The sequence below is a fragment of the Neovison vison genome, chromosome 9 (assembly GCF_020171115.1).
Source record: "Neovison vison isolate M4711 chromosome 9, ASM_NN_V1, whole genome shotgun sequence".
NCBI classification, from domain to species: domain Eukaryota; kingdom Metazoa; phylum Chordata; class Mammalia; order Carnivora; family Mustelidae; genus Neogale; species Neogale vison.
The window spans coordinates 351,596-378,328 of NC_058099.1; the positions used below are offsets into that span (position 1 = coordinate 351,596).

General features: G+C 56.5%; 1 protein-coding gene across 4 annotated transcripts in view; it reads right to left on the reverse strand.

Annotated features, from left to right (window-relative positions):
- EHMT1 (euchromatic histone lysine methyltransferase 1) overlaps positions 1 to 26,733 on the reverse strand; it is a 140,366-nt gene that overhangs the window by 23,028 nt on the left and 90,605 nt on the right. For 3 of the 4 annotated variants that reach the window (XM_044264407.1, XM_044264409.1, XM_044264406.1), the window contains exons 7-16: positions 25,039 to 25,116; positions 23,490 to 23,610; positions 20,455 to 20,586; positions 17,434 to 17,579; positions 12,697 to 12,840; positions 11,198 to 11,424; positions 10,299 to 10,472; positions 9,019 to 9,101; positions 7,873 to 7,979; positions 2,930 to 3,052 (exon numbers count right to left, since the gene is read on the reverse strand). In XM_044264407.1, coding sequence (XP_044120342.1) covers positions 2,930 to 3,052; positions 7,873 to 7,979; positions 9,019 to 9,101; positions 10,299 to 10,472; positions 11,198 to 11,424; positions 12,697 to 12,840; positions 17,434 to 17,579; positions 20,455 to 20,586; positions 23,490 to 23,610; positions 25,039 to 25,116 — 1,335 coding nt within the window. The remainder of the gene's footprint in view (positions 1 to 2,929; positions 3,053 to 7,872; positions 7,980 to 9,018; positions 9,102 to 10,298; positions 10,473 to 11,197; positions 11,425 to 12,696; positions 12,841 to 17,433; positions 17,580 to 20,454; positions 20,587 to 23,489; positions 23,611 to 25,038; positions 25,117 to 26,733) is intronic. The other variant, XM_044264408.1, reaches the window with a different exon arrangement.

The window sequence follows — 26,733 nt, forward strand, 5'->3', positions numbered from 1 at the left end:
TTCTCCCTCTCCCCCTCCCCTTGTATTCCCTCTCTGTCTCTGTCAAATAAATAAAATATTTAAAAAAAAACACACACACCTCAGCATTTCAATCTAATAATTCCAGACCCAGAAATATGTCCTCAAGAAATCAAACATGCAAAAATTGAGCTAAAAAAATGCTAACTGGAGCACTGTGTGTAACGGTGACTGAAAACACAGGGCACCAGAGTGGCTCAGTCAGCTAAGCGTCCGACTCTTGGTTTTGGCTCAGGTCATGATCTCAGGGTCATTGGGATGGAGCCCTGTGTCGGGCTCTGCGCTCAGCGGGGAGCCTGCTTGAAAGAGTCTCTCCCTCTGCCCCTCCCCCTGGTCTCATGCTCGCACACTCTCTGAAAATAAATAGATCTTTTTAAAAATTGAAAACGGGTGCCTAGGTGGCTCGGTTGGTTGAGCATCTGCTTTTGGCTCAGGTCATGACCCCAGAGTCCTGGGATCGAGCCCCACATCAGGCTCCCTGCTAGGTGGGAAGCCTGCTTCTCCTTCTCCTACTTCCCCTGCTTGTATTCCCTCTTGCTGTATCTCTCTCTGTCAAATAAATAAATAAAGTCTTAAAAAAAAAAAAAAGGGAAATTAAAAAAAAATACTATGCAATAAGCAAATTTGACTAAAAGTGATACCATTGCATCATGAAATACAACGCAGCCACCTCAAATAATGTTATGAAACAGTATTTAATAGAAAAACACTGATAATCTCGTGGAAAAAAAGAAGCTGATAAATTACTATGAACAGTATAAGTCTTTGGCTGGAAAAAGGTGTATTCGTGTGAAAACTACAAGATCATTTTCACATTTTCACTGTAGTTACATATGTACCTATGTACAAGATAAAAGATTTTGCCATTTTGGTCGTTTTAAGTGTAGTTTGGTGGCAGGGATCCCTTGCTGTCCTGCGGCCCTCACTGCGGACCCTACAAGACCCCCACTGGGCAAGGACGCCGCCTCGCCCGGCCCCCGTGACCTTTATTCAACCCACTCCCAGTCTCTCAACTGGATGACTCAGGGTCCTCACACGTGCCAATCCCACCCGGTGTGTCCCTCTGGGACAGGCTCGGCTTAGCCTTCCCCGGTCCTGGGGCTTCCTTCTCCTTTAGGGCTGGGCGGCACCCGTGACGTGCACAGGCCACCTTCCGCTAACCCGTCCCTCTGTGGTGGACGGTGGGGCCGCTGCCACCTCACTTTGCGAACGAGGCTGCTGAGAACACCCATTCGTGCCCTGTCGTGTTTCTCCCGGCAAATGCCCACGACTGGAAGGGCCGGATCGCACGGCAGTTCAGCCTGCACTTCTCTGAGGAACCACCAAACCGTTTTCCACAGAAGCTGCATTTCACATTCCCAGCAGCAGTGCACAAGGCCTCCAGTTTCTCGACGGCTGCCAGCACTTGCTTCCCGGGTTTAGGGAACTGCTGCCCCAAGGGAACCAGGTGACATCTCCCTGTGGTTTGGATTTGCATTTCTCTGAGGACTGGTGATACTGAGCATCTTTTCATGTGCTCATTGGCCATTTACAGACCTTCTTTGCCCACTTTTGAATTGGGCTGGATTTTGGTTATTGAGTCGTAGGAGTTCTTTATACATTCTGGATAGGAATTCCCCATCAGGATTACTATTTCTCCCATTCCGTGGGTTCTCTCCACACTCTTAGTGTCCTCTGACACAGAAAGTTTTTATTTTTGATTAGGTTTATCTATTTTATTTATTTTTTAAGTTTCTAATATAAATATTATAAATCTATCTTTTTTATTATCTGTGCTATTGGTGTTATATCCAAGACACCACTGTCAGACCCAATGAATGGCATGAACGTCTGTCTTCTTCTCTTCTAAGGATCTATGGTTCTAGCTGTTACGTTTAGGTCTTTGATCCATTTTGAGTAACTAAATGCAGAGCAAAGAGGAGGCCAGCTGCATTCTTCCACCCTTCCACACGTGAAGATCCCACTTTCCCGGCACCAATTGTTAAAAAGACTGCCCTTTCCTCCCACCGAGTGATGCCGGCACCGCCGGGAACCAGTTCCCATCGCCACGGGCTCGTTTCTGGGCCCTGCGCTCCGCGCCCCGCGCGTCCGTCTCCAGGCCAGCGCCGGCTGTGCTGACTCGAGCGCCGTGGCAGGTCCGGAGTCAGGAAGCGGGAGGCCTCCGGCTCCGGTCCTCTGCAGGCTGGTTCTGAGTGCTCAGGGTCCCCGAGATCCGCAGGGATTTCAGGACCGGTTTTTCTCCATCTCTAAAAACGGCACTGGGACTCCGACAGGGGTCGCCCCCGGTGCACGGACACTTTGGCGACCTTCGGTGTTCCAGCCCGTGAGCGCGGGACGCGTTTCCACGCACTCACGTCTTCTTTCGTCTCTTTCAGCGACGTTTCGTGGCTTTCGGGGAGCAAGTCTCTGTCTCCTTGGTTACGTTTATTCCTTACGTTTTACTGTTTTTGATACTATTATAAAGAGAATTCTTAATTTCCCCTTTGGATAGCTCACCTCCAGTGTACAGAGATACACTGAGTTTGTATCTTATAACTTTTCTACACGCATCTATTAGTTCTGTTTTTTATGGGAATTCTTTAGCATTTGTCAACATATAAAAACCATACCATTAATGAACAGAGATCATTTTACTTCTTTCCTGATCTGGATGCTTTTGCGGGGGGTGCTAACTGCTCTAAGTGGAAGTCAGAAGAGGGAAAGTGTACAAAAGGAAGGAAGCTAGAGACCTCTGCATGGCAGAGCCGGTGTGCAGCGTGTTCTCAGACACACTGGGAACCAAGCCAGGTGAACTGCTAACTACTTCCAGACCAGCAGGTGGACGCTGGGTGCTGTCAATCCCTGAAGACGTCTCAAGGAAGCTGCCCCGCCCCTCCTGCTGAGGGACCTCCACGCGTAAGGGGGTGCGTACCTTAGGATCCACGAGGGCCCCGGCCTTGATGAGGTACTTCACTGCGTCTAAATGGTTGTTTTCCGCGGCCTCCATCAACGGGGTTCTCTGGTCCTCCGAGCAGGTGTCAATATTCGCGCCCGCCTAGTGAAACCGGACAGGTCAGGTGCGTCCAGAGCCCCCAGGGCCGCCCCGACCGGGCACCCGTACACTTCAGACGCTTGCAAGCGGGAAGACCTCGTGAGCTTCGCTCAAATCATTTCTACTCACTGCAACTGAGTCTTTAGAATCAAATTCAAAAACATCATTATTTTACTACCATCAAACCCTCAGTTCAAGGACATTTTCTTTTTCTTTGTTTTTTTTTTAAAGATTTTATTTGTCAGAGAGAGGGAGGGAGAGAGAGCGAGCACAGGCAGACAGAGTGGCAGGCAGAGGCAGAGGGAGAAGCAGGCTCCCCGCTGAGCAAGGAGCCCGATGCGGGACTTGATCCCAGGATGCTGGGATCACGACCCGAGCCGAAGGCAGACGCTTAACCCACTGAGCCACCCAGGCGTCCCTCAAGGACATTTTCTTAACCGAAATGTTTACAGCACATCAGTGACAATACCTTTAGAAACGAGAAGTCATGACCTTCTGAAGAAGGAAAGGAGGGGGGCACCTGGGTGGCCAGAGTCCCACATCGGGCTCCCTGCTCAGCGGGGGTCCGCTGCTCCCTCTGCCCCTCCCCCGACTGGCACGAACACACGTGCGCTCGGTCAAAAGTAACTAAAATCTTTAAAGAATAAAATAAAAGCAAGCAGGCAAAGGAGGGATGTAGAGGGGGCTGCTCAGCAGGCCCGGGCTGGTAGCCGGGCAGTGACTGGGCCTACCGAGACCACAGGCCAACCTGACTCACTGACCTCTTTCTCTGGCTGTTTTAATGCCTCCCAAAATAAGCAGAATAAAAGCTGATTTCCAATACTAAGTATCTTGAAGCAATCTCTAACACTTCCAACAGAATATGTGCTTGAGAAGTTAACGGTCCAGCAAATACACATAGATTTCAGTCTGTGTGGAACTTAAGAAGGTCCAGCTTTAAAATGTGTTGTGTGCCATAAGCAAACTGGGTGTCTTACAATTAAAACCTTTTCCCCATGGGGGTGAAACTGCCTGCTTTCTTAAACTGATGTGCCAAAACCTAGTATTTAGTTCATAAAATAAATATTTACTGGGAAAAGGCTGACAATAATATTGCTTTTACTGTTTGTAATTAAAATCAAAAGTAACAAAATGAGTTAAGAACTTTAAAATTAAACAAACAAACAACCAAAAAAACTTCTTAAATAGATCCAGAGCGGTGAACTTAAGGAAAGCAGGGGACTGACGTGGTTTCAGGAACTCTGAAGGAGACTTCTGGTGAATTCCAGAAGGCAGAACAGGGCTGGGGCCACAGGCAGAGCTGGAGACTAGGCACTAACAGAACGTCAAGGGTCAGAGGACCAGGCCCCTGAACTTCGGTTACACCAGGGTCAGACTAGGCCGAGATGTGGGGGTAAGGTCTGAGGACCCACGACCAATTCCCTGTGTGCCCATCTGAAATCAGGGGCAACACATGACAAAGGCCCTCACGGGGTCAAAGAGACAACCCAGAACTGATGCCCCAAAAGCTGGCCCAGAAGAAAGTGATCATCACCAGAAAAAGGTAAGGATGACTGAGAAACAAAGCCACAGACTCCATGAGAAGCTCGAGACGGAGGGAGAAGACAGGAGAGTGAGAGAAACCATGAGGTGCCCATGCGGTTTCGGGCTTCCCACCGGAGAGAACGGTGAGAACAGGGAGCGGGTCTTAAGGAGCACACACCTCCTTCCGTGTCCTTCCGTCATTCAAACCCAGACGGCCACGTGCGGCAGCGCACACCACACTGCAGCGCCCTGGGGTCCAAACGGAACAAGAGCTGTTTGCAGCGAGGCCTCAGGCCAAAAGCTGAACAGGAGGGAGAGATCTCAGAACCGCTCTTCACAGGCGCTCCTGGCCGGGAAGGGACATTCCTCAAACCCCGAGAGCACAGGCACCCAGAAGAGCGCAGGCTGGCGACCCCAGTCGGCAGATTCAGGGCCACGGTGGGACCGGGGAGGGGGTCAGAGCCAGAGCCTGCCCAGTGCACGGTGTGGGGTGAGAGACACTTTGCCAGGACAGGGCCTCCCACGAGCACAGGACGGGCAGGGCCGGACCAGAGCATAGACACCTGGTCCCCTGTCCTCACAGGCACAAGCAGGCTTTCTGCTCCTAGGCTAAAAGGAAGACACAGTAGAATTCCCACCGTGTGCCTCGAGGAGCATAAAGCGGCGTGGCAGACTCAGGTAAGCTAAAAGGTGATCAAGCCAGAGAGACGCAGAGAGCAGGGCTGCCACAGCGAGAGCCCGGAGAGCCGTCCCCTCCAGGGGGGTGTGCAGGGGGGTGTCCTGACCTGGTACTCTTCATGATTATTTATCAACAGGACGTTTACATCTTAAGGACTATTCCGTATGCATCTTACGTACACACACACACACACACACACACACACACTTTAACGGTAAAAAAGGTGGGGAGGGCGCCAAAGAGAAAACAGGTCCTCTCAAAGCAGTGACGAGCTAACTTCTCAAAGAAAGCACAGAGGCCAGAAGACCGTGGAATCATTCCTCAAAGTGAGAGAAAACAACCAGCAATCCAGAATCCCAAATCCAGGGAAACATCTCCCAAGAAGACCCCACGCTGGTCTCTGAGACGAGGAGGAGCCTGGACAGCCCCTCACCCAACTCTGCACGGCACACAGGACCATCAGGGCGACCCTGTCCCTGTCCCGGCCCCGGCCCGCCACAGGTCCCACACAGCACTGGGCCTCTAGCCAACCCTCGGAAAAGCACAGACCACAGGCACACCCTGCAACTCCTCACGGCGGGGACAGGACAGCGTCCCCCCGTCCTGCTGACCCCCAGCCTTCTCCCCTCAGAGCACCAGCACCCACGGTCACTGCCCCAGTGGCCATGCCAGCTGCCATTCTCTGCCAGATCAGCCACCCGTCACGGTCAAGGCCAAGAACCCTCCCCTGCATGACCACTATGAGCAGCCCTCTTGGCTGCCTGGCAGCCGAGCCCGGCCAGGCTTCTCTTGGACTCGTACCGGAGGCCTCCGGGGGCCTCCCCACGGAAGTAGCTCAAGCTCGCCGCACAGGGCAAGGCCATCTCTCCTCCCCTGGTCCTCCGCGCCCCCCCCCACCCCCAGTCCTGCCCGCTGGAAGACAGGAGGCCTGCACGCCAGACCACACAGTGACCTCTGGAGGCCAGAAAGAAGAGTGAGTGAAGAGAAAGGAATTGAGGGGATTGAAGTGAATTCAACCCAAAAGAAGGCCACAAAAGGAGATTAAAAATATATATATTTGTTCGAAAAGACTAAGAACCAGAACAATATGAAACAACAAATACATATTTAAACACTAAGGATTACAATAAATATTATCTAAAATAAAAGTTCCTATTAAAATACCGAGATTATCAGACTGAGCTTTCAACCCTTCCAGCAACATGCTGCTTAACAAGAGCCATGCAAGCAGCCCTCTGCGGCATGAGAGGGAGCCAGGGGTCCACACTCACAAGAGGGTCTGCGGTAAGACACACGCGCGGCCGTCAGCGCCACCGTGTCCTGCTCCGCCCACAAGTGCCACATCCGTCAGCAGCGATAAGAACGATGCGAAAACGCTCCAGGCGAGTGGGGACAGCCACACAGGTGAGGCCGAGGGAGGACGGCGACCCCAGCACCTCCAGCTCCCACGACGCACACGCAGGCGACCATCCACACTCACGCACCCTCTCCAGCCGGCAATGTGTGCAGGGCGCCCGACAGTGACGAGGCAGGGACCCGCCGCCAGCATTTTAGTGCTTTAGATGTGAAAAAAGAGAGATCATCAGGCATTTGAGGAAAACCTTTAAAAAGAAAGACTAAAATGAACAGAGCAGCATAAAACCTCAGAATTACTGTACTATCTTCAAAGGAACAGGGAAGAACAGAGATGCGAAAAAGGAGCAAGAAAAGGGTACTGGGTCTCAAGACGTGATGGCACAGATGACAATTCCCCAGAGGAGCTGAAGGGCGAGTCAAGAACACGGCCTAGCAAGCAAGCGGGAAACGAAGTCCAGAGAACGAGTCCGTAAGGCCAACCACGTAAACAGGGCTCAGAGGGCAGATGGGAAGGTGGCATCCAGAAACCCTAGGACAAGGGACAGGAAAGGACACAGCAAATGCCCCAAAGGAGTCAAAAGAGCACTGCATCGCAGGGAGATCTCAGACCAGTGGATCAGAGATTTCCTGAAGCACCCGGAGATACAGGGCCAGGCCAAAATTTGGTTTCAAGCACACAGGGGACCCAATGCAGGGCCAAGGTCAGGGAAGGCGTGGCCCAGAGAAAGAGGACATAGGACCAAGCAACGGTGCTTCCAGGTGACACGAGACAGGATGCAGTCTGTTCAGAGCGTTAGGAACGAATCAGCAGGAGGCCAAGAGACAACAGAAGCCCACGACAGTGACCGCTCTTGGCGGCGCCGCGGCCAGCCCGGAAAGTAGCGACGGGACCACCCAACACAAGGGTGACCTCGGCATCCATGTCCCCTGATCTCGGCAACACTGGGTCATATGCAGAGGAGGAGACCGGGAGCGGGCGGTGTGAGTGCGTCAGGGCCAAGCCCTTCCACGCCCTCAGTCATAACTGATACTACAAACTGCATGTAGGACGGGAGCAACAACGACGAATCTAGAAAGAGCCGAGAAGCCGCCGTGGGGCTGAGAGCCGGGCCAGGACGTGCCGGGACTGGGGGGACAGAAACGCTGGTTTTCCGTGTGAGCCGGAAGGGCCGTGGGACCTGTGCGCTCTCGGGACCACGAGTCGTGTCACTGGACAACGTCGGGAGCGAGAGTGGGGGCTCGGAGGAGGGCTGCGCCATCCGACCTGAATCAGCATGTGGCAGATGTCCACGTGGCCGGCCTCCGCGGCGGCGTGCAACGGGGCGCGCTTGTTCTGGTGCTCCATCTTGAAGTTGGGGTCGATCCCGTCCACTGCCAACAAACAGGGTTCACCGATTACTTGAGAAGCAGCCTCTGGTTCCCCCACTCTAGGGTGATCACAAAGGCCGGTAAAGGCCCATGTGGGCGACCGCGCAGAACCAGCATCCCCCACCACCCCGTGTCTAGGTCCCAACACACTGGAAGACTCAAAAGGAAGGATGCTCGTTCCACACCAAACTCCACATGGGGGCCTACTGCCAGCGACGACCTCACAATATAAATCCCTTCCCTCACTGACCTCGTCTAACTCGAGGCCCCCAGAATTTCTCTGGGGTTCCTTCTGTATTCTCAAGCACTCCTGCTCTCGGCCTTCCTCCCAGACTGGGGGCACCTGCTAAGCCCAAGGACAACAGGCCCACTGGGCAGCCTCAAACACACGTGGCTTGGTGCGCGCGAGCCCAGCAGGCCTGCGGCGGACATCAGCTAACAGACCAGCGACAGAGCAGACGGGCAACCGCAGAACCCCACCAAGCCTGGGGGAAATGACCAAAACCGCCATTTCAGTCAACATTAAATGTCTTAGATTTTTAGAACAAATCATTGAGTTTCTTCTTTGACTGTCAAATAAAGAGATTTTTTAATCACTCTTGAACCCAGAAAAACAAAGCCTCGAGCTGAGAGCTCAGAATCAAATCACCGGCCTTCCTTGCCCAGAGGAGAGCTGGGAAGGGTCTGAAAGCACCAGCCGGCGCGTCACCCCGAAGAAGTCCGTGTGATGCGTCCTGCTCTGCCCACGGCCGGCTCCTGCTTTCCTGCCGCCAGCTCGTGGCCCGCCCCAGCTCACTCCTCTTCCTTCTTCCTGATCTACGCCTTCTCTTAATTTGATCACACACCTAATTCTTCTTTGAAAATGAGAAATTCCTAGAAAGTATTTCTGTCACTATGAGCACCAGCATAGGAATATCACACGGGGGACGCCGCTGGGCTCAGCCCGGAGAAATGAGACGCGGATGAAGAAAATCAAGGATCCCACCTGGGAAAAGCTAGCAAGCGACTGTGTGCTCCGGGGCCGCAGGGACAGGCCACTTACCCAGCATGAGCAGCACCTTCTGCAGCTCCCCTTGCCTGGCGGAGAAATACAGCTGCTTCGGGTGGAAACGGAGCTTCTTGGGTCTGTGGAGAGAGCGGGATGGCTGGGACCGCCGCAGCCCCACTCAGGCTCCCGGTCCCCCTGCCACCACACACGCAGACACACAGAAGGACGCTGCAGGACAGGAAGGCCTGGGGAGGTCCACCTGCTGATGCCTCAGGGTCAAGAGCAGGAAACTCACCAGGCTCAGGCATCTCACAGGAAAAAATAACAAAAACGAGCAACTACCTTCTTCATCCACAACAGGAGAATGGCTCCCGAGGCTTCTACGAACCGTGACAACAGAGGGAACCATCGCTTTGCAGCGCGGGGTCATGGGAGGCCCTGAGGTGGCGGGGCCCAGCCTGCCCCCTCCAGCAGTGTGCAGTCTGGGCCTGGTGAGCAGGGCGGGGGGACGCAACAGCCACGGTAACATCAGAGCCACAGAGAAGGCTGGACACTGATGGAGCGAGAGCTATGGGGACTGGGCAGTGACTCCTGACCCTGAGCTCCCCCCGGTCAAGAGCACGCGAACACATGCCCCTTCCAGCAGGGCGGCACGCTGCCCCGAGGAAGGACACGGGGCCTAGCCTGAGGCCCTGGGGAACTAGACCGCTGGGCTTCCTTGGGGGAGGAACCCTGCCTGGCTCACGGGTCATAGGGCCCCCCTGCAGGGCAGCACTGCCTGGGCACGGGCAGGTGAGCCCCAAAGCCGTGTGAGCCAACCCTTCATTTCACAGACGAGGAATCAGCCAAGAGGCATTTGCTCTCGTGTCCTGAGGTCAACGCCAGCCAGGGGTCATCACCTCCCTGGGCACATGTCTGTAAGAGGACGACGGGACTGTCCTCACTAATGACTTGGCAGAAGTTACCTTCTGCTCTTAGTATAATGGACAGTTGGCAGTAATTTCTTCAAAGAGTGTAAAAATACGTAAATTGACCTGATGAACACCACTTATTGAAAAGCTCAAGAATGCTACAGTGACCCCCCCTCAGGAATGCCCACGACCCCGGGAGGGAACCCGGTGCCCTTAGGAGGTGGCAATACAAGGTGCAGACCCTTGGGAAGTGCGACTGTGGGGGCAGCGGAAGCACTGGAGGCAGGGGTCTGGACACACGGGCTCCAACGGCCCCACGGCTGACAAGGAGGGAAGAGAAACCTGCAGGAAGGAGTGTCCAGATGGGCAGAGGGCAGTGGCTCAGGCCCAGACCCACGTCTGAAAAAGCAGACTGGTTCTTACTTTTCTGAATCCAGAGCGATCAGAGCACTTTCCAAGGTCTCCTTCCCTGGTCCCTGGGAAAGGCCGGGGGCCGGCTTCACCAGCCCGGCAGGCCCGGTGGGGTCGAAGCCCTCGGCCGCCTGGGGCGCTGTGCTCTGCGGCTTGCCGTCCTCCGAGAGCAGGGGTCCCGCAGTGCTTCAGGGCAGGAAAGAAATGACAGGCTGAACTGCAGATATGTGAAAATCTCGCCTTCTCGTGAAAATCAATGAAAACACAGAACATGATTCACTCAGACCCTTCCAGCTGAGCGTGAAAACAGCTCCAGACTCATTCTCTGTTCAGTCCTTGGATCAGAGTCCAGTTCAGGGCAAATTCCCAGGAAAAGTGACATTCAAGCAAAAGGGCAAGTTTTCCAGGGTTTCCAGGACCACGTCCAAGTTTGGTTTTCTGAATGCGCCTCCCAGCTGGCGCTAGCTACCAAACCCACGCTCTCCCCAGTGGGAGGAAACCCGCCCAGAAACCTGACTGCGGTGGGTTCCGTTCACACAGACTAGCGGCGTTAGTGCAGAACAGCAAGATGAAACCGGCCTCCTCCCGGTGCTCGGTCGGCTACGTCCGCAGCTCGAGGCCCTTCGACACGGCCCTCCACGAGCTACTACGCCTCGCGGTATCAGCGTGGTAGCGACTACGTCGGACGCTCCCAACAGGAGCCCTTCCCCTCACAAGACTCCGTTTCCGTTTAGCCGGCCTTCAGCCCACAACGGCCTGCTCCAGAAGAGCTAGTACCGCGCTCGCCTGCGCCAGATGCACAGACGCGCGGACACACCCCGCGGGGCAGAGGCCATGTGCACACACACGCAGGGTCAGCACCTGAAGACACAGAGGCTCGGGGAGCAGACCGAGCCGCGCCGGGCGCCTACCTGCCCGTGGTCGTGTCAGCCCGGCCCTCCACCGGGGAGCTCTTGTCCTGCCCCGGGGCCGGCGTCACGGTGGAGGTCGTGTCGGCTTTTGCGATGGTCACCTCTTTGGCCTTGGAGATCTCCTCCCCACAGTGGGGACAGTAGCTGGCATTGTTGACGCGAGAGGCACAGTCTTTGTGAAAGCGGTGGGAGACGCTGCTCTCGGGCTGGCACTCCATAAAGCTGCCCTGAACACGGGATGAGAAGCCCTCGCTTACCGTCAGGTTAGCGTGCGTGAAAGCACACGGTGCGCAGAACCCGCCTAGGAGTGCGGCGTGCGTGCCACGGGCCCGCTGGACGGTCGGGGCTCCCCGTCCCGCCGGTACAGAGGGAACCCACGGTCTACATCTGCGGTGGGTCCACACAGACACCCGCTTTGTTTTCTTTTTGTTTCTTTGGGAAGGTTTATTTGCGGGAGAGAGAGAAAGACAGCAAGAGCAAGAGGAGCGGAGGAAGAGACAGGGTCTCAAGCCGACCTCTCAGGCTCTCAGCGCGGAGCCTGACTGGGCTCGATCCCACAGCCCTGAGATCACGGCCGGAGCGGAAGCCAAGTGGCGGAGACTTAACCGATGGAGCCGCCCAGACGGCCCCCACCTGACCCCACCCCTGCTCTAAAGAGAGAGCATGAAGACAGGAGAACCCACCTGACTGCCCCCTACGCGCCGGGAGCCCATGGCCCTGCTCTCCGACTGTTCTAACCTGAGAAGAGACTGCACAGAGGACCCAGTCCCAAGAAGGACCCCAGAGGACAATCCAGGAAGAGAATCTCACAACCGCGAGGAGCAGCCGTGCTCCGCAGACATTACCCAGCATCACCAAGGGCACTTCAGGCAAACCCGCCGGCCTCAAACAAGGCCTCTCGCTAGCACCAAGGAGGGAAAGCCCCAGCAGGACGGGAAGCAGGGGAGCAGCGTGCTGCTGCTGGGAGCGAAGGGTGAACGGGACAGAGAAACCGCCTCCCTCCCTTCCGGCACAAGCAACGAGGGGATGGCAGACAAGGAAGGGCGCACGGGTGCCAAATCCCAAGAGCGGCCACTGCAGAGAAGCTCCTGGCGCAGGCAGTTGCTCAGCTGTGGGCCGAACGAACCACAGGGCCCCCGTGTTCTTATGGCCACCGCAGGCACTGGTATATGGGGAATGAAGTTCCTGACAGAGAAGACCCTAAAACCAAGAGATGAAGGCAAAGCGGAAGGCGAGCCAGGCGGGCCCTGCCCAGGCGCCAGGCCGCCATGTGCTCAGACGCAGTGAGTAGGAGGAAGGGACCAAGGGCACGGCCTGCCCTGTCCTAGCTCTCCCCGGGAGCCTGCCGGCTCACCCACAGCAAAACCAGGGCGTTATAGGAGGGGCCTCCGGACTCGGGGGCTGCCGGGAGGCGTCCGCCCTGACGGCCAGCGGAGGGAGGCAGCGAGCGCCAGCAAGAGCCCACCCCGCCGGGGACGCACGGAGAGCCGGGCACTTACCGCTGTGCAGAAGTAGCCACACCCGGGACAGCACTGGTGCTTCACCATCCGGCCCCGGTGGTCCTCGCACAGCACCAGGAGCGGCGCTCTGCTGGACGGGCGCATTAGCTCGTGCTTGACCACGCTGTTGGTGCACCGGCCCAGCTGCAATCACACGAGACCAGGGTCAGCGGCAGCCCGTCAGGGAGGGCCCCGCGGATGCGAGTCCAGGGCAGACTCCGAGGGCCCCGGGTCGGGGTGGGGGGTGGAACGCGGAGGAAAGGAAGGGTTCCACCCTCTCGAGTCTGCCCGACACAACAGTCAGCCTGACAGGCGGCCACATACACAGTGTCAGAGGAGCAGGTGCTTAGCTCGGCGAACTGAGGAAAACGTCCCGGGCGAGCCAAACGGACACACACCAGGCCGGATGGGAGGGGCGCGGTGGCTCAGCAGTGGAACCTCACTGTGAATGCACGGAGCCCCAGCAGTGGTCAGGGCAGCCAGAGCCAAGCACCAGACAAAGGGCTACTGGTCAGCCCTACCCTGCAACTGCTCCGCCAACCGGGCCCCCCGCCGCACCGAGTGACACAGCGGCGGCGAACAGCAAGGCCCAGACCCACCATCCCTGACAGACGTCTGCTCCAGCGGGAGCAGCAGAGACAAAGCAGAGACTAGAGCAACCAAGGGAAGTCAGAAGCCACCCAAGGAGCACAAGCCAGGGTGGACAGCGTGCAGACACGGTCACCGGCGCCCCGGTCAGCGGCCACTCTCAGACCGGACGGGAGACTAAACGAAGACATGCTCGCAGACCAAAAAGCAGCTCTCGGGAGCTGGAACGAAGGTGCAGGAAAGGGAAATTTCTACGGATGTGCCGGAAGGAACGGGATTATCTGAAAGCGAAGCAAACGGACAAAAGTTTGGGAAACGGAGAAGAGAACTGGAGGCTCCATGCAGGGAACCGAGAAGAAAAGTAAAACGGAGAGAAGCAAGGGTACACGAACTGGAGGCGGCCATCCCCGCTCGTGTGGGACGCGGCTGCCCGGGGACCAGCGAGCTCCCAGCCGGCAGCCGGCGCGGCGCGGCAGGACGAAGAGCGGTCTCGAGTGCGAAGGAGACGGGAGTCCGACCCCGGGCTCCGGCTGGGGCTAGCTCATCTCCAGAACCCCAAGTCTCAGCCATTCATCTCCCAGGCACCTTCTGTGAGGGGCTCCTGAGGGCTCTGCACCACCAAGACGAGAAAGTGACAACCCAGACAGACCTGATGTGCAGCAAATGCCTACGGAAACGTGCAATTCCATCGATCTGCGACCGAGCTTGTCAGAGGAACACAGAAAATGAAAAACGAGAAAATCATCCACTCAGGAAAGTCAAGAGTTGTTTAGGAGAAACGTAATCCAAGCACACCCCTGGCTCAGCTGGGAGCACTGCCACAGTGCGTTAGGAAACCACAAACACGCTGTAACCAGCAGCAAAGACAGCAAACAGCAGTGTGAGAACGCAGTGGACTACACGGGCGGCCACAGTCAGTGTCTCTCGAGCAGACAGTCAAGACACCACACAGAAATCGGGTTATGTAAAACTATGCAAAAAATTTATAAAACAGGGACGCCTGGGGGACTCAGTGGGTGAAGCCGCTGCCTTCGGCTCAGGTCATGATCCCAGGGTCCTGGGATCAAGCCCCGCATCGGGCTCTCTGCTCAGTGGGGAGCCTGCCCCCCTCCACTGTCTCCCTGCCTCTCTGCCTACTTGTGATCTCTGTCAACTAAATAAATAAAATCTTAAAAAAAAAAATTCAAAACACGAGGAAAAATCCAAAGAGGTCCAAGTGTCAGTGCCGGGGAGGGAGCCCAGGAACAGCAGCTGACGCAGGCAGACGACAGCAGCTCTGGGAGCGGCGCACCTAGCTGACCGCCCGCACCGCAGACGTTACCGCCGTCAGCAGCAGGAGACGAGACGCTGCTCAGCATCAACCACAAGCAGGATCCCGCACCGAGAATCGCGGGGCCCCAAGTGGTGGAGAGGCGGCTGAGGGCGTCTGCTGGGGAGTCCGAATGCACGGCCAGGAGCCAGAGCCGTGCCAGGAGAGCGCGGAGTGCCCGGCTGCTCAGGCACGCCAGGAATGGTAGAAAAGTCAAATAAAAATGTTGGAAATAAAAAATATGCAAACGGATAAATGCACAGGACCGGCTTGTGACCATAGCCCAGAAAGAAGAAATTACGGAACTGAAAACGGTCAGTGTAATTCACCCAAACCTGAAACAGAACCAGAAAGGAGAGCGGATCCGCCCGGCTGAGACACCGTCACATGCGCTGACATATATGTGACCAGAGTGCCAGACAGGAGGACAGCCAGGCTGAGGAGGCTCAAGGACAAGCAGGCACCAGAGCAAAGTCCAAGAGGCTCAGAGAGCCTGGAGAAAGAGAAAGACAAAAGAAAGAACAAAACCATGGCACCCAGGCCCAGAGACAAGAGAAAACCTCGGAGCAGCTGAAGAAAAACCGAACATCACACCAGAGGAACAAAAAGGAAGGGCAACCGGCACCCTCGTCGGAAACCACGAACAGGGCGGCAGCAGCCTTTGCAGGTGCTCAGAGGTCTGCGCCCGTGAAAAGACCTCCCCAGAGGAAGGCAGAGAGACATTTCCAGGCCCACAGAAGCCAGAGAACTCACTGTCGGCGGTGACCTGCGCTGTGGTTCGGCCACGACAGCGAGGTCCCGGGCTGCGACCCAACAGAGGGGAGGGGCCCCGGGGCAGGGTCTAAACGAGAGTCAACCAAAGACTCTTATGTCTGAGCGGTCTGAAAGAGAACTGAAGAGACAGGACAGCAGCACCCTGCGGGGCTAGCACACAGGACACTACAACGTGACAGGACAGGAGGGAGGGCTGGGGACACGTTATTGTCAGACTCTGCCACCGCGTCAGCGGGTGTGGCACCAGCAGCAACGACAGACACTGCAGCCAGACGGTCCCCGCGGACGCCAGAGGAAGACGGACACCATCCATCGATCCAGTAGTGGAATAAACTGGAATCATAAAAATTCAATCCAAACAGCAAAACACAAAGAACAATGAGTAATGGACGACACGAACCCTAACGCCACGAAGATGCTGGATCGCAGCCCAGCTACAGCAACAACGGCCCAGGGTGGGGTGGTCCGGACGAGATTCAAGCACAGACCAAAGAAATGCACTTTGAAGACGAAGGCGCAGAGCCCAAGGGTGAAATCGTGCCTGCAGACACTCGCCACAGGAAGCCGGGTGCTCACTGAGTACCAGGCACACACGGTCCCAGCACAGGTGTCTTCCTGGGGCTGCAGAAGGACAGCGCGTGAGGACGCGTGTGCACGGAGCACAGCCTCCACACACAAGAGGCCAAGCAAGTGGGTCTGGAGGGAGAAACCCACGTGGCTGCAGAACCCAACACGCCCCCCCATAGCAACGGAAACGGGCGGACGGGGTCAGAGAAGCATCGGAAGATTTGAACGCCAGGTCCCTGACAGCAGTGGTGGTCATGTGACTGTACACAGTTGCCAACACTCAGAACCACACCAAAAAGGTGACTTTTTACTGTGTGAATTGTGCCTCAATGAGCTGCCTGACAAAACAAAAGACCAAGGAGCTTGTCTGGGGAAGGGCTGCGCGCCGGCAGCTGAACATGACACAGGGAGACCACAAAAGATTTTGGGGAAAAGAGCAGCGCCCTAAAATCTTCCGAGAATCCCACCTAAAACAGCAACGAGACAGCAAAGCCACGGCCCAGAACCCACCCTGACGACAAAATGAAGCTCGCACGGCCGGGCGTCCGGAGGCAAACTCCATGTAGCCGCAGGACGCACGGGACACTGAGGTTGGAGCAGCAGGAGAAGGAAGACCCAGCGAGTGTAGCATGGGCCCCAGGGTGTGGGGCCCTGAATTCTGAGAGCCTCACCGGGAAGTCCTGCAGGGACTGGGGCCAGAGCCGTCCAGCCTCCCGGAAATCCCAAAGCTTTGAGCCAGCGCCCTCCTCGAGTCCTGCAGAGGGGGTGAGAAGCGTCTCGCCCGGCTCTGCATTAAAGGGGCAGATGCACAAGGACAGAGGAACAGCTAAGCAGCACCAGGACTGCGCCATCCACAAACTCCAGATGATGTGGCCTCGGGGCCCGGCTGTTGCACAGAAATTGAGAGGAAGAGAAAACGAGGGGAGTAAATTAGAAGACAGAAGGACAACAGTGTCCATGGGTTTCCATACCGATGGTGCGCCTGTTCAGAAAACACAGGGAAGTGAGCACTGCGGAGGGCAGAACCGGGGCCACTCAGGCCCAGTCAGACCCAGAACCTTGGTGGCGAGGTGAGGGTTACCAGCGCGCCCGGCCACACAGACTCAGGAGGCCAAACATCTGTCTTGTCTGCTTTCTGGGTCTGTTTCATTTCCCAACACGCTGAACACAGGCAAGACCATGAGTCCCTAAGACGATAAAGGAAAGGAAAGAGGGGCCGGAGGGGACAAACACAATCGAGGCCCTGTGACTGTCAGGACACCAACTCCGAACTCTGAAAAATGGGGAAAACAAAGACCAAGTAGCTATTTACTCAGCCTATCCAGTGTGAGGTGTGTTTCCGGGTGCCAAAGAGCTCTAGCAGGTGAGGGGAGCTCTTCTGCGTCCAGGGGTCCAGCCAGAAGCTCTAGCAGCGAAGGCAGGCCTGAAGGGCAGCCCTTGCTGCTGTGCCTCTGGGGCCCTGCCTCACCCTGCCGCTGCGGGGCGACGAGCTCGCTTACTTCGTGGTCCACGCTCTCCGTAGCCATGCACTGGTTGTTGGCCAGGGTCGTGATCTCTCGGCTTTTCGGGGTTTCCATCCGGCAGCTACAGAGGGGCACTTCCTGAAGGCCGTCCGTCTCCACCATGTCGGGACCATTAGCCAGCCCTAAAGTCACACGAACACACGTGAGTGTCACCCACAGCACATGCCCAGACGCGCTTCCACAACATTCAGCGGCACAAAGTCTCCACCTCAAGATGCAGGCCAGGACGTGACCAAGCACAGTCTTTGCGGAACCCTCACGTGCAAGGAAACACAAGCACATCAACGACTTCGCTGGCACCAGCAGCACGGCCCGTCCCCCACGAACATGAGCCAGCCAGGCTCCCGGGAGCCAGGACCCAAGTTCAGAAAGAGACTGTATCCTCATTACAGAAGATCTTCACACAAAAAAGCATCCAATACACGTTAAGACCCTGCTCTCCTCACTCGGTTTCACAGCTGCAGCCACAGGAAGAAACATTCGACCCCATCTGGGTTTACTCACTATCTAGGACGTTTGCTAGACTGAGGAAAGAGAGTTGTGAGATGTTAGCCCAACAGGGACATTTGGTGACCCAACTTACTTCCTTCTCATCCTCAATTTCTGAGGAAGACACCCGGGGAGAAGGAGGGCCTGCAGCCCACACCTGGGCTCAGCCAGAGCCAAGCCGGCCTCGAGGGCTGGGGGAGCAGGCTGGCTGCAGAAAGGCCCCTCAATCCCGCCTGGCAACAGGGCCTGGCTGCTTCCAACGGAAGGCACATTACATGTTCTCCTCTTGTGAGGCAGCCAAAGCATAAACGGAAGGGGATCGACACCTCCCATGCTTGTTGTTAGCTCTCTTAGTTAAGAATAAGGGACTCTTGGGGCGCCTGGGTGGCTCAGGTGAGCGGCTGACCCTTGATCTCAGCTCAGGTCACAGTCTCAGGGTCCTGAGTCCAAGTGTACTGTGGAGGCTACTTAACATAAGAAAAAGGAAAAGAAAAACAGGGAGAGAAAACAATGGACTCTTGTTGCCACACCTCCATACGGGGGCCCACAGGATGGGAGGCCCACCTGCCCACACTGTCCACCACCACCCTCGTGTGTAATCAGAGGCCAGGCCTCCCCGGGAGACTCGGGATGCAGGGTCCCCGGGGACTGGCAGCAGGAGCCCACACGCACATTCTGCCGTGTGACGCAGGGTCACCTACACCCCAGGAGAATGACATCCTTCCTTCACGATGAGAGGAAACAGGGAAACGGTGAGTCAGAAGTAACGTGAGCATTACCATAAGTTTAACACTGGGAGAACCCTGACGAGTCTGTTTATAACTGTGTCCTGCAACGAGGAAGGGGCCGGCCAGCACGGCGGAGGCCGCCGCGAGGAGGAGTGAGGGCACACGGTCAACGCGGCAGTGGCTCAGACGCCTCCCCAGCACGAGGTGTGCCCCCCTCTGCAGCACTGGGAGCCACCAGGGGCGCCAAAGGAATGGCTCAAGAGAAACCCACCACATGCCTGCTGCCACTGAGCTCTGGCTCCCTGCAAAATCCCCTCAGCACCCACTCCCGGCCTCCCTCCCACCATCTGCTGGGACCACGATGTCTCTCCACTGCAGCTCGGCCGACCGAGCAGCAAAGATGCCAAGAAGAAGGACATGCGAGCAGCCAATTCCGATGGTGCGTGAACATTCTGCAGGTGCAGGCCCGAACTCTCTGGACCCGTGACCCAGAACCATCGGTGGCCCTCTGCTCGCATCACCGGGCCACACCCCCAGGCCTCTAGCGAGCTGCCCCCCCCAGCCACGAGCTCCACAACTGCCTCCCCCCGTGTCCAGAACTCAGACGGCAGAAAAGGCAGAGATACAAATGCAACGTGTGTCTTCATTCAACGCACGGATTCTCTAAATTCTCTAAATCACAAGTACGACGGGACAGACCAGTCCCTGACTGATCAATCAGGGGCTGCAAATCAAGAAAGACGAAGTGCAGAAAGTCGGCTTACGAAGCGTCACAGAGCTGCAGGAAGCCCTCGCTTTCTCCTCCCGCTCCTCTACCTTGGCTCCTGCCCCTTTGGCACTTACTTTTACCAAGAAAGAGAATATAAACACATAATGCGCAACCTCCCCGTGCTCACAAACCGGGGCAAGCTCAAGGTCACTGCACTTGTGAGCAACCGGAACCCCCACTGTGCTCCCCAGGTCTCCTCCCCTCCAGCCACTAGGGCATAGCAGAGGAGCATGTGATTCAATGAAATAGTATTCCCAGCTGACATCCGACTCTGTGCCTTCCTGGGACAAACCTAAAAGCAGGCTCAGAAAAATCACCTTCGTGAGGAAAGCAGGAGGAGGCTCTCAAAGTCCAGTTACTCGTCCTCTGCGGACTGACAGGGAAACCCGTGCAGCAGCGCACAACCCACGACCGCAAGGTCCGTGGGGAACGTCAATCACTTTGGGACTGGACGTTTTCACCATATTACCCTTTCGGTACATTTCCCAAAACAGTCAGTGATTCGTTACTTTCCATCGATGAAAGGTTTTTAAATGGTTCCAGGAGAATCAACAGTGGTGGGGAGAAAGCCCCGCACCCCTCGGGCCAGCCGACTGTGCCCACCCAGCGCTGCAGGCCCAGACCCGCACCCGGTGTGCCCTTTGTTCCAGCACAGAACACACCAGAACGCCAGAGTCAGACGATGGCAAAGCCGTGCTGTTCAGAGCTGACCCACAGTGCATCTCCCGAGACGCAGCCGGGGCAGGAGGACGCCTTTCCGCAGGAACTTCACAGAAAAACGCGGCCGGCTCGGGACATGCTGTACGAGCTGAGCCCGTGGGAGACGTGTCGGTCCCGTGCTGGGGGTGACCGGGCAGATGCACCCCAGTGCGTCCAGTGGGCCACCTCTCGGGGATGCAGCTAACGGGACATTTCATACTGCCCACCAGGGGGCATCACGTTAACACGAGGCCACCCCCAGCGAACAAAGGGCAAGACGGGGCTCAGCCTGGCCACGGCGCAGACAGTCACCTTCTGCTTGCGAGGGCAGCGTCCCCTTGACCCGGAGATCCAGGGAGTCCAGGGAGACTTCCATGTAGCCCGTGCTGTCTCCCGGGGCCGTCTGCTCGGCGCTTCCCGAAGACGACGTGTACGTGTCCGAACCTGCGTTCAAAAGGGCCCCGTGAAACGCTGCCCCAGCCGCGCCTCTCCAGCAGAGACCCCGGGGAGTGTCGAGTCACCTGGTCCAGAAGACACACTCTGAACGCCACCCCGTCCAGGACGCTGCGGCCTCACCCACTTTCCCTCTGTGCCTCCCTCGGCTCAGCCCCCACTGCCACTGACGCCTCCTGGGAGGGGGCGGCTGCATCGTGAGACACAAGGACCTGACCTGTGGAGACGCCTGCCCTGCAGCGACACCAGTCAGATCACGGCTGACCCCATAACCAAGGAAAGGTGAAAACATACTCTATAAATATAAATGTTCTGTAACTGCTACCTTAAATATAAGACAAAATTCTCATTTGCAGGTTTGAAAGACCAGCTGATGTGAAGAAGCTGGAAGCCGCCCCACGTGCAGCGCTGCAGGGAAACGTGCCCGGTCCCGCAGACCGGGGAGGTCGGGGTCACGGGGACAGGACGCGAGGCCGCGGGCATGCACCCGCCCGTCACACACGGTGCTTTCCGAAGGGCAGAATGCACCAGAGGGCAATATCATCTGAATACAACGGAGGGGCCTGGGACACAGGCGCTGCCAACACTCAGGCCTCCTCTACCCTCGAGGCCCGTCCCCATTCCTAGAGAACCCACAGGGGCCCTTGCCACCATGAGCAGACGTCACCGAGGAAGCCTGGAACAGGACACACTCGCTCAGTGCAGCATGGAACACCAGCAACGGGCAGGTGCCTGTTCCTCCCAGCCAAGCTTCGAAGTACGCATCTCTGGTGCGAGGTCAGTGACCACACATCAACAAGCAGTGACACGGAGCACGGTGGCAGCCGGGACTCGGGACTGCATGCTGCCTCCTGCACCTGTGCTCCGGGACAGACTGGAGGAAGCCAGCACTGGGCTAGTTTGCGCACCACCGCACGTGTGAGGACAGGAACGGGCCGGGCGACTTTACACACCTTCCAGAGAAAGGAAACTGGAGCCCCTACGTGACTAAACGCTCAAGCGTGCGTGGCGCACGCGTGTCCCAAGCCCACCCACGCGTCTGTTCGCCGGCATAAAAGCCACATGGGCTGCTCAGCCATGGCGTAGAGAAAAGGAAACGGAGCTCACGGGAGGCTTGTGGGCCCCACAGACAGCCCTCATCTGTGCTTCAGGGGACGGCTCTGTCCCCCGCCATCCACTCAGCAAACCCACTTGGGCAGCGGAGGGCTGGAGAAGAACGACTCGTGTGGGGCTGTGGGGGTCGGAGCGAGCTCCGTGGCCCCAGGGTGCTGGCGTAGAGATCAACAAGCAAATGCAAGCGCCCACACGTGCACTGCCAACAAGGGTTCAAAGAGTGACACTGAGGAACAAGTCAGATGAAGCCACGGGGCAGGAACAAGCGGCACGCACACGCGAGGGCACGGCGCGGCCACACGGCACGCACGTGCAAAGCTGAATGGGTCAGAGATGCACGCGAAGGCCTAACGCTGCGGGACTCCAGGAAGAAAACACACGGCAGCATCTTTGTGTCCTGGCTTAGTTGAAAGGGTTTCTGGAGTCATAAAAAGCAAGAATTTTGAAAGAAAACAATTCGTAAATTAGACTTTAACAAATTTTTTAAAGCCTTTACTAGATACAGGTATGTGCAAAAAGCGTATGTAACAAAGACTTGCACCCGGAATACTGCGAGAGCCCTTCCACGTCAGTGAGGAAGTGTACTAACTAATTTTTACACGAGCAAAACAGAGAACCCCTTGCAAAAAACACACACGGCCACGGTGCGCAGCCTGACTCCGCCACTAGGGAGCGCGACGTGACGGCACAGCAATGCCAGCGGTGCCCCGGCAGCACCAGGACCAGAGACCAGTCCCGACCAGTGTCCCGAGGACACAGGTGCAGGGCTCCCGCAGAAGAGGGCGGCACTCAGGTGTCCTGCTGTAAACCGCTCAGCAGGTTCCTAAAAGTCAGACATTAGCATACGAGTCAGCCGTCCACTCCTAAGTATTCACCCAAGGTACCGGAAAGCATCTGATCCATCAAAACTGTATACAAATGCTTGTGGCAGCTTCATCTGTTAAGAAACAAAAAACGGGAGGGGGCCCAAATGTCCCTCGATGGTGAAGAATGAACCGGGGAGAGCCGTCCACAGAACACCCCAGCCGAGCACCCACTGGTGCCTCGGTGCGGCCGCCTCCCCGGGCACGGAGCACATAGACGCGGGAAGGGCGCCCTCCCGAGCAGCCGCCCAGCGCTAACCCGCACACAGAGCGTACAGCGGAGCAGCCCAGGGACGGCGGGGGTTGGCTGGGGAGACGGCAAGGTCCCCAAGGGGCAGCGGGGGCACCCGCGACAGTAACTGTGCTGAGGTCCCGTGGTCGTACACGTGTGAACCCTCCCCACCCTGCGCCTGAATCGCGCACACTCTACCACACGCCGGGTCTGCAATGGGCCATCAGAAGGGACCCCTGGCCCAACAGGTCTGCTCACCTTCTGGACTCCAGGGTCATCTCTTTCCCTGCGTCCCCTTTAACCAAATTACTTGCAGAACAGGGGTATCTGACCAAAGGGCCGGAAGCCGCTGTGTGTACCTGGCCACTGCCCACCCCGGACACCAAGGGTGGCCACGGTAACCGCACAACGCTCAGCAGCCACAGACGCCTTGTCACAAGGGAGGAGGACGAGTGACGCGCTGCAAGTCAACGCTCCCAACGGACCGGCAGTGGGGGCTTTGCCAGAAGGGTGCCGCGTGACAGTCACCTGAGGGTCTCTCATCAGGTCATCCGTGTTTCCCCTTGAAATGGGGCCGCCCCTTTTTCGAATGAAATCCTACACAGAACCCCAACCCCCCCGCAGGACGGCTGTCCACGGGCCCACCCCCCACCCCGACAGCCCTCGCACGCGGACCCCACAGTCACCCAGCACACCGCTTGGCTTCTTTCTGTTTCTCCGCCTCCGTTTCCTGGCCGGCTTGATCCAGGGGCTGTCAGGCTTTCCTTTCCTCTTGAGAAACTTCTTCTTGATACTGCATTCCGAACTCTGCGAGCCAAAGGGGCAGGAACAGAAAAAGCAGAGCATGGGAGCTCCTGAAAGCAAAAGGTACTACAAGTTCTGTTTTCTTGCCAAATAAAATACCTGCTATATCTTGTTTCTTCAACTAGAAGATTAATTTCACTTTCAGACATTTTCCTGGTCCCATTCTTAAAAATACTCATGTTTTCCCCTAAATCATACTAAGTTGTCATTTTACAGGAAAGAAAAAAAGAAAAGAAAAAAGAAAAGACAAGCCAAGAACATTTAAGCGGAATTTATAAATCTTACTCGAATTTGGCACAAAAAAGAATGAGAAAGTTCTACTCAGGAACTAAATAAACAAATGAGCTCAGTGAGAGAATCCACTTTTAATCATATGCCTCCATTCACTCTGCTCGTGAGAAAAGGACACTCAATGCCTCAATCTGCTTCAGAATCTACGTCCACATTAATTATCTACATGGAGAACAAGGAAAGAAGTTATAATTAATTTACAGTATTTTGAGATTTTTATGACCCTCTCTCTCTAAAATCTCAGATGCAGAAATGGCATCAGACAGACCCGAGCAAGGACGGGCCCCACTGCTAAATGGTCTAGAACGAGGATCTCACAACCCACCCCACCCGGCCCCTGGGATACACAGAGAAGCTGAAAAGGAAGTGTTCCCGAGACAGGACATACTCCCGGTGTCTGGGGTGGCCGGCCAGCACACCCTGCGCTCCGTTTCCTCGGCCTCGCCCCTGCCTCCTTACTGCCGCATCGCAGACCCAACTTCCGCAAGCGCTGCCCCCAAGCCCACTGTCGCTCCAAGCTGCCATTCCAGAGCAAGGGCACCTTAGTGCCAAACCCAACTGTCCAAGTCCTCATCTCCTCTACCCACACAGCACACTGAGGGAGGGACCAGTGCCTCCCTCCCGGGAACACTGTTCGGCTCGTGTGACCCTGCCCAGTCTCACATGGACCCCTCCTCCTCTGCTTAGAGCTCCCCTGGGAGTGCTTCCTGGGCCCCATCCTGAGGTCTGCGCTCTTCCCCATCTCCAAGGCCCTGCTCCCCCATCCCACAGACCCAGTGCTCCTGCCCTCCTTACCTCCGTGCGACATCCACCCAACAGAAGGTCCTGCCGGCTCTACACTAGATACCTCAAATCCTTCCTCCCACGGGTCACAGGGCAGAACCATGGCCACTGTCCTTGCGGCCAATTCCCACCCACTCCGCCACCCCTCACACCGGAGCCCCGCCTCCCGCTCCCGGCCAGCCTGCCCCCGGAGGTCTTTCTCGTGCTCCTTCCCGGGGTGCAGGACGATCTGCCGTCACGGCCCCGGAGACCAAGCACGCGCTCGCGGTGCCGGCCGAGCGGAGGGCTGGACGGACGACAGAGCCTCCTGCCGTGCTCTGCCACCGGACACGAAACCAGAGTGCGGGGCTGGGTTACCAGATCAGACTCATCTCCGTCCTCGTCCTCCTCCCCGGTGCCGGCTGACTCCTGCTCCTCTTCAGACTCGCCATCCGTCTGGCCAGACACACAACAAGCCAAAAAGAAAACACAACTAATGAGACCCTTCGGCGGAGGGGACCTGAGAAAACCACACGTGGTACCGGAGACACGGGCGGTGAGCAGTGGAGACGCAGGCGCGCAGGCGGGGTGCGGGGACACGACTCGGGGCCGTGTCCGTGAAGCGGCGGGAGCCAGCTCCTCCGCCTGCCTGCTCCCCCCACCCCGGAGCCCGACCCCCGGCGGGCCGCTCCTCCGCCGTATCTCGGCGCCGACCCCAAAGGCAGCCCCTCGGCCTGTCTGCGACCGTCGACCGCCCGCCGAGGCTCGTGCACGTGAGCTGCTCGGCGTGTAGCAGAATTCAATGAAGAAGTAATAAAACACACAGTAAAGAGATGTCCAGAGGCCACAAAGCAATACAGAATGCAAACCCTTCCGTCCAAGCCCCGGGAGCCCAGCTCAGCGCCCAGGCCCATCGCGCTAGTCCTGCTCACGCGCGCCGGCCGGGGCTCGGCACGCCCGGGGCCTGAACACGGAAGCGGGGCTCTGCGGGCCGGCGCGGCCCAGACACCACTTGGCCAGTGAAACTTTCTTCCCATCGAAAATACATTTTGGAATTACCTCCATATCAAAGCAACGTAGATCCCTCACTTGTTGTTGTCGTGGTCGTGTTTATCTTTTCTGTCCACACAGGCAGTACCTGAATACATTTTCAATGCCAAAACACTAAATACACGGGTATCCGTTTACTCCTTCATCACGCACCCCGAGGCAGGGATGTGGCCGCGCGCAGCCTCAGCCTGGCCCTTGAGGGACTACAGCACAGGCTCCCTAATTGAGGCGCACCCCTCCCAGGTCCACACTGAGGCTGCATTTTACACAAAGATCCCCCAGGACAAACCAACAGACACGCTCCTCTTACAAGTGCGGAGTCCCAAGACTGCTACCATCAGCAATGCCCAAAGGCGCCACCGGCCTCCAAAGGGGTTGCACAACCACTTTGGTCTTCGTTCCCCAAGTACACAAGAAACTGAGTAACTTCCGTAACTTCACAGACTTCCCTACTTCTTCCACTTTGTCCCCTGTGACCAAACCCTCAGCCCATACTGCTATTGGGTCCTTGCTTTAGTCATCAGTAGAAGCTACACACAGGTAAGACAGCAAGGCTTTGTCTATCAAATATGTTGTATTTTCCCTATCAAGTGCAGCTTTGCTTCTGTTCTTTCCTATACAAAAATGTTGAGACTTAATCTGCACAAGTCAAACCTCTCCATCTTTCTCTTTGTGGGTTTTGGGTCTGTGTCTGGTGCTAGAAGGTCTTGCATATTTGAGGAATTTTATTAGAAAAACAATGTCTAACATTTCCTTCCACAGTTCAGTATTTTACATTGACACTTTAAATCTTGCGTAATTGACTTTTAGAAATAACAGCTTCACTGAAATATAATTTACCTACTCTAAAATACATGCTTTTAAAGTGTACAGTCCAGGGGCACCTCGGTGGCCCAGTCAGTTAAGTGTCCGACTCTTGACTGCAGCTCAGGTCAGGATCTCACGGTTGCGGGATTGAGCCCTGGGGTGGGCTCCACGCTTGGCACGGAGTCTGCATGAGATTCTCTCTCTCCGCCCCCACCC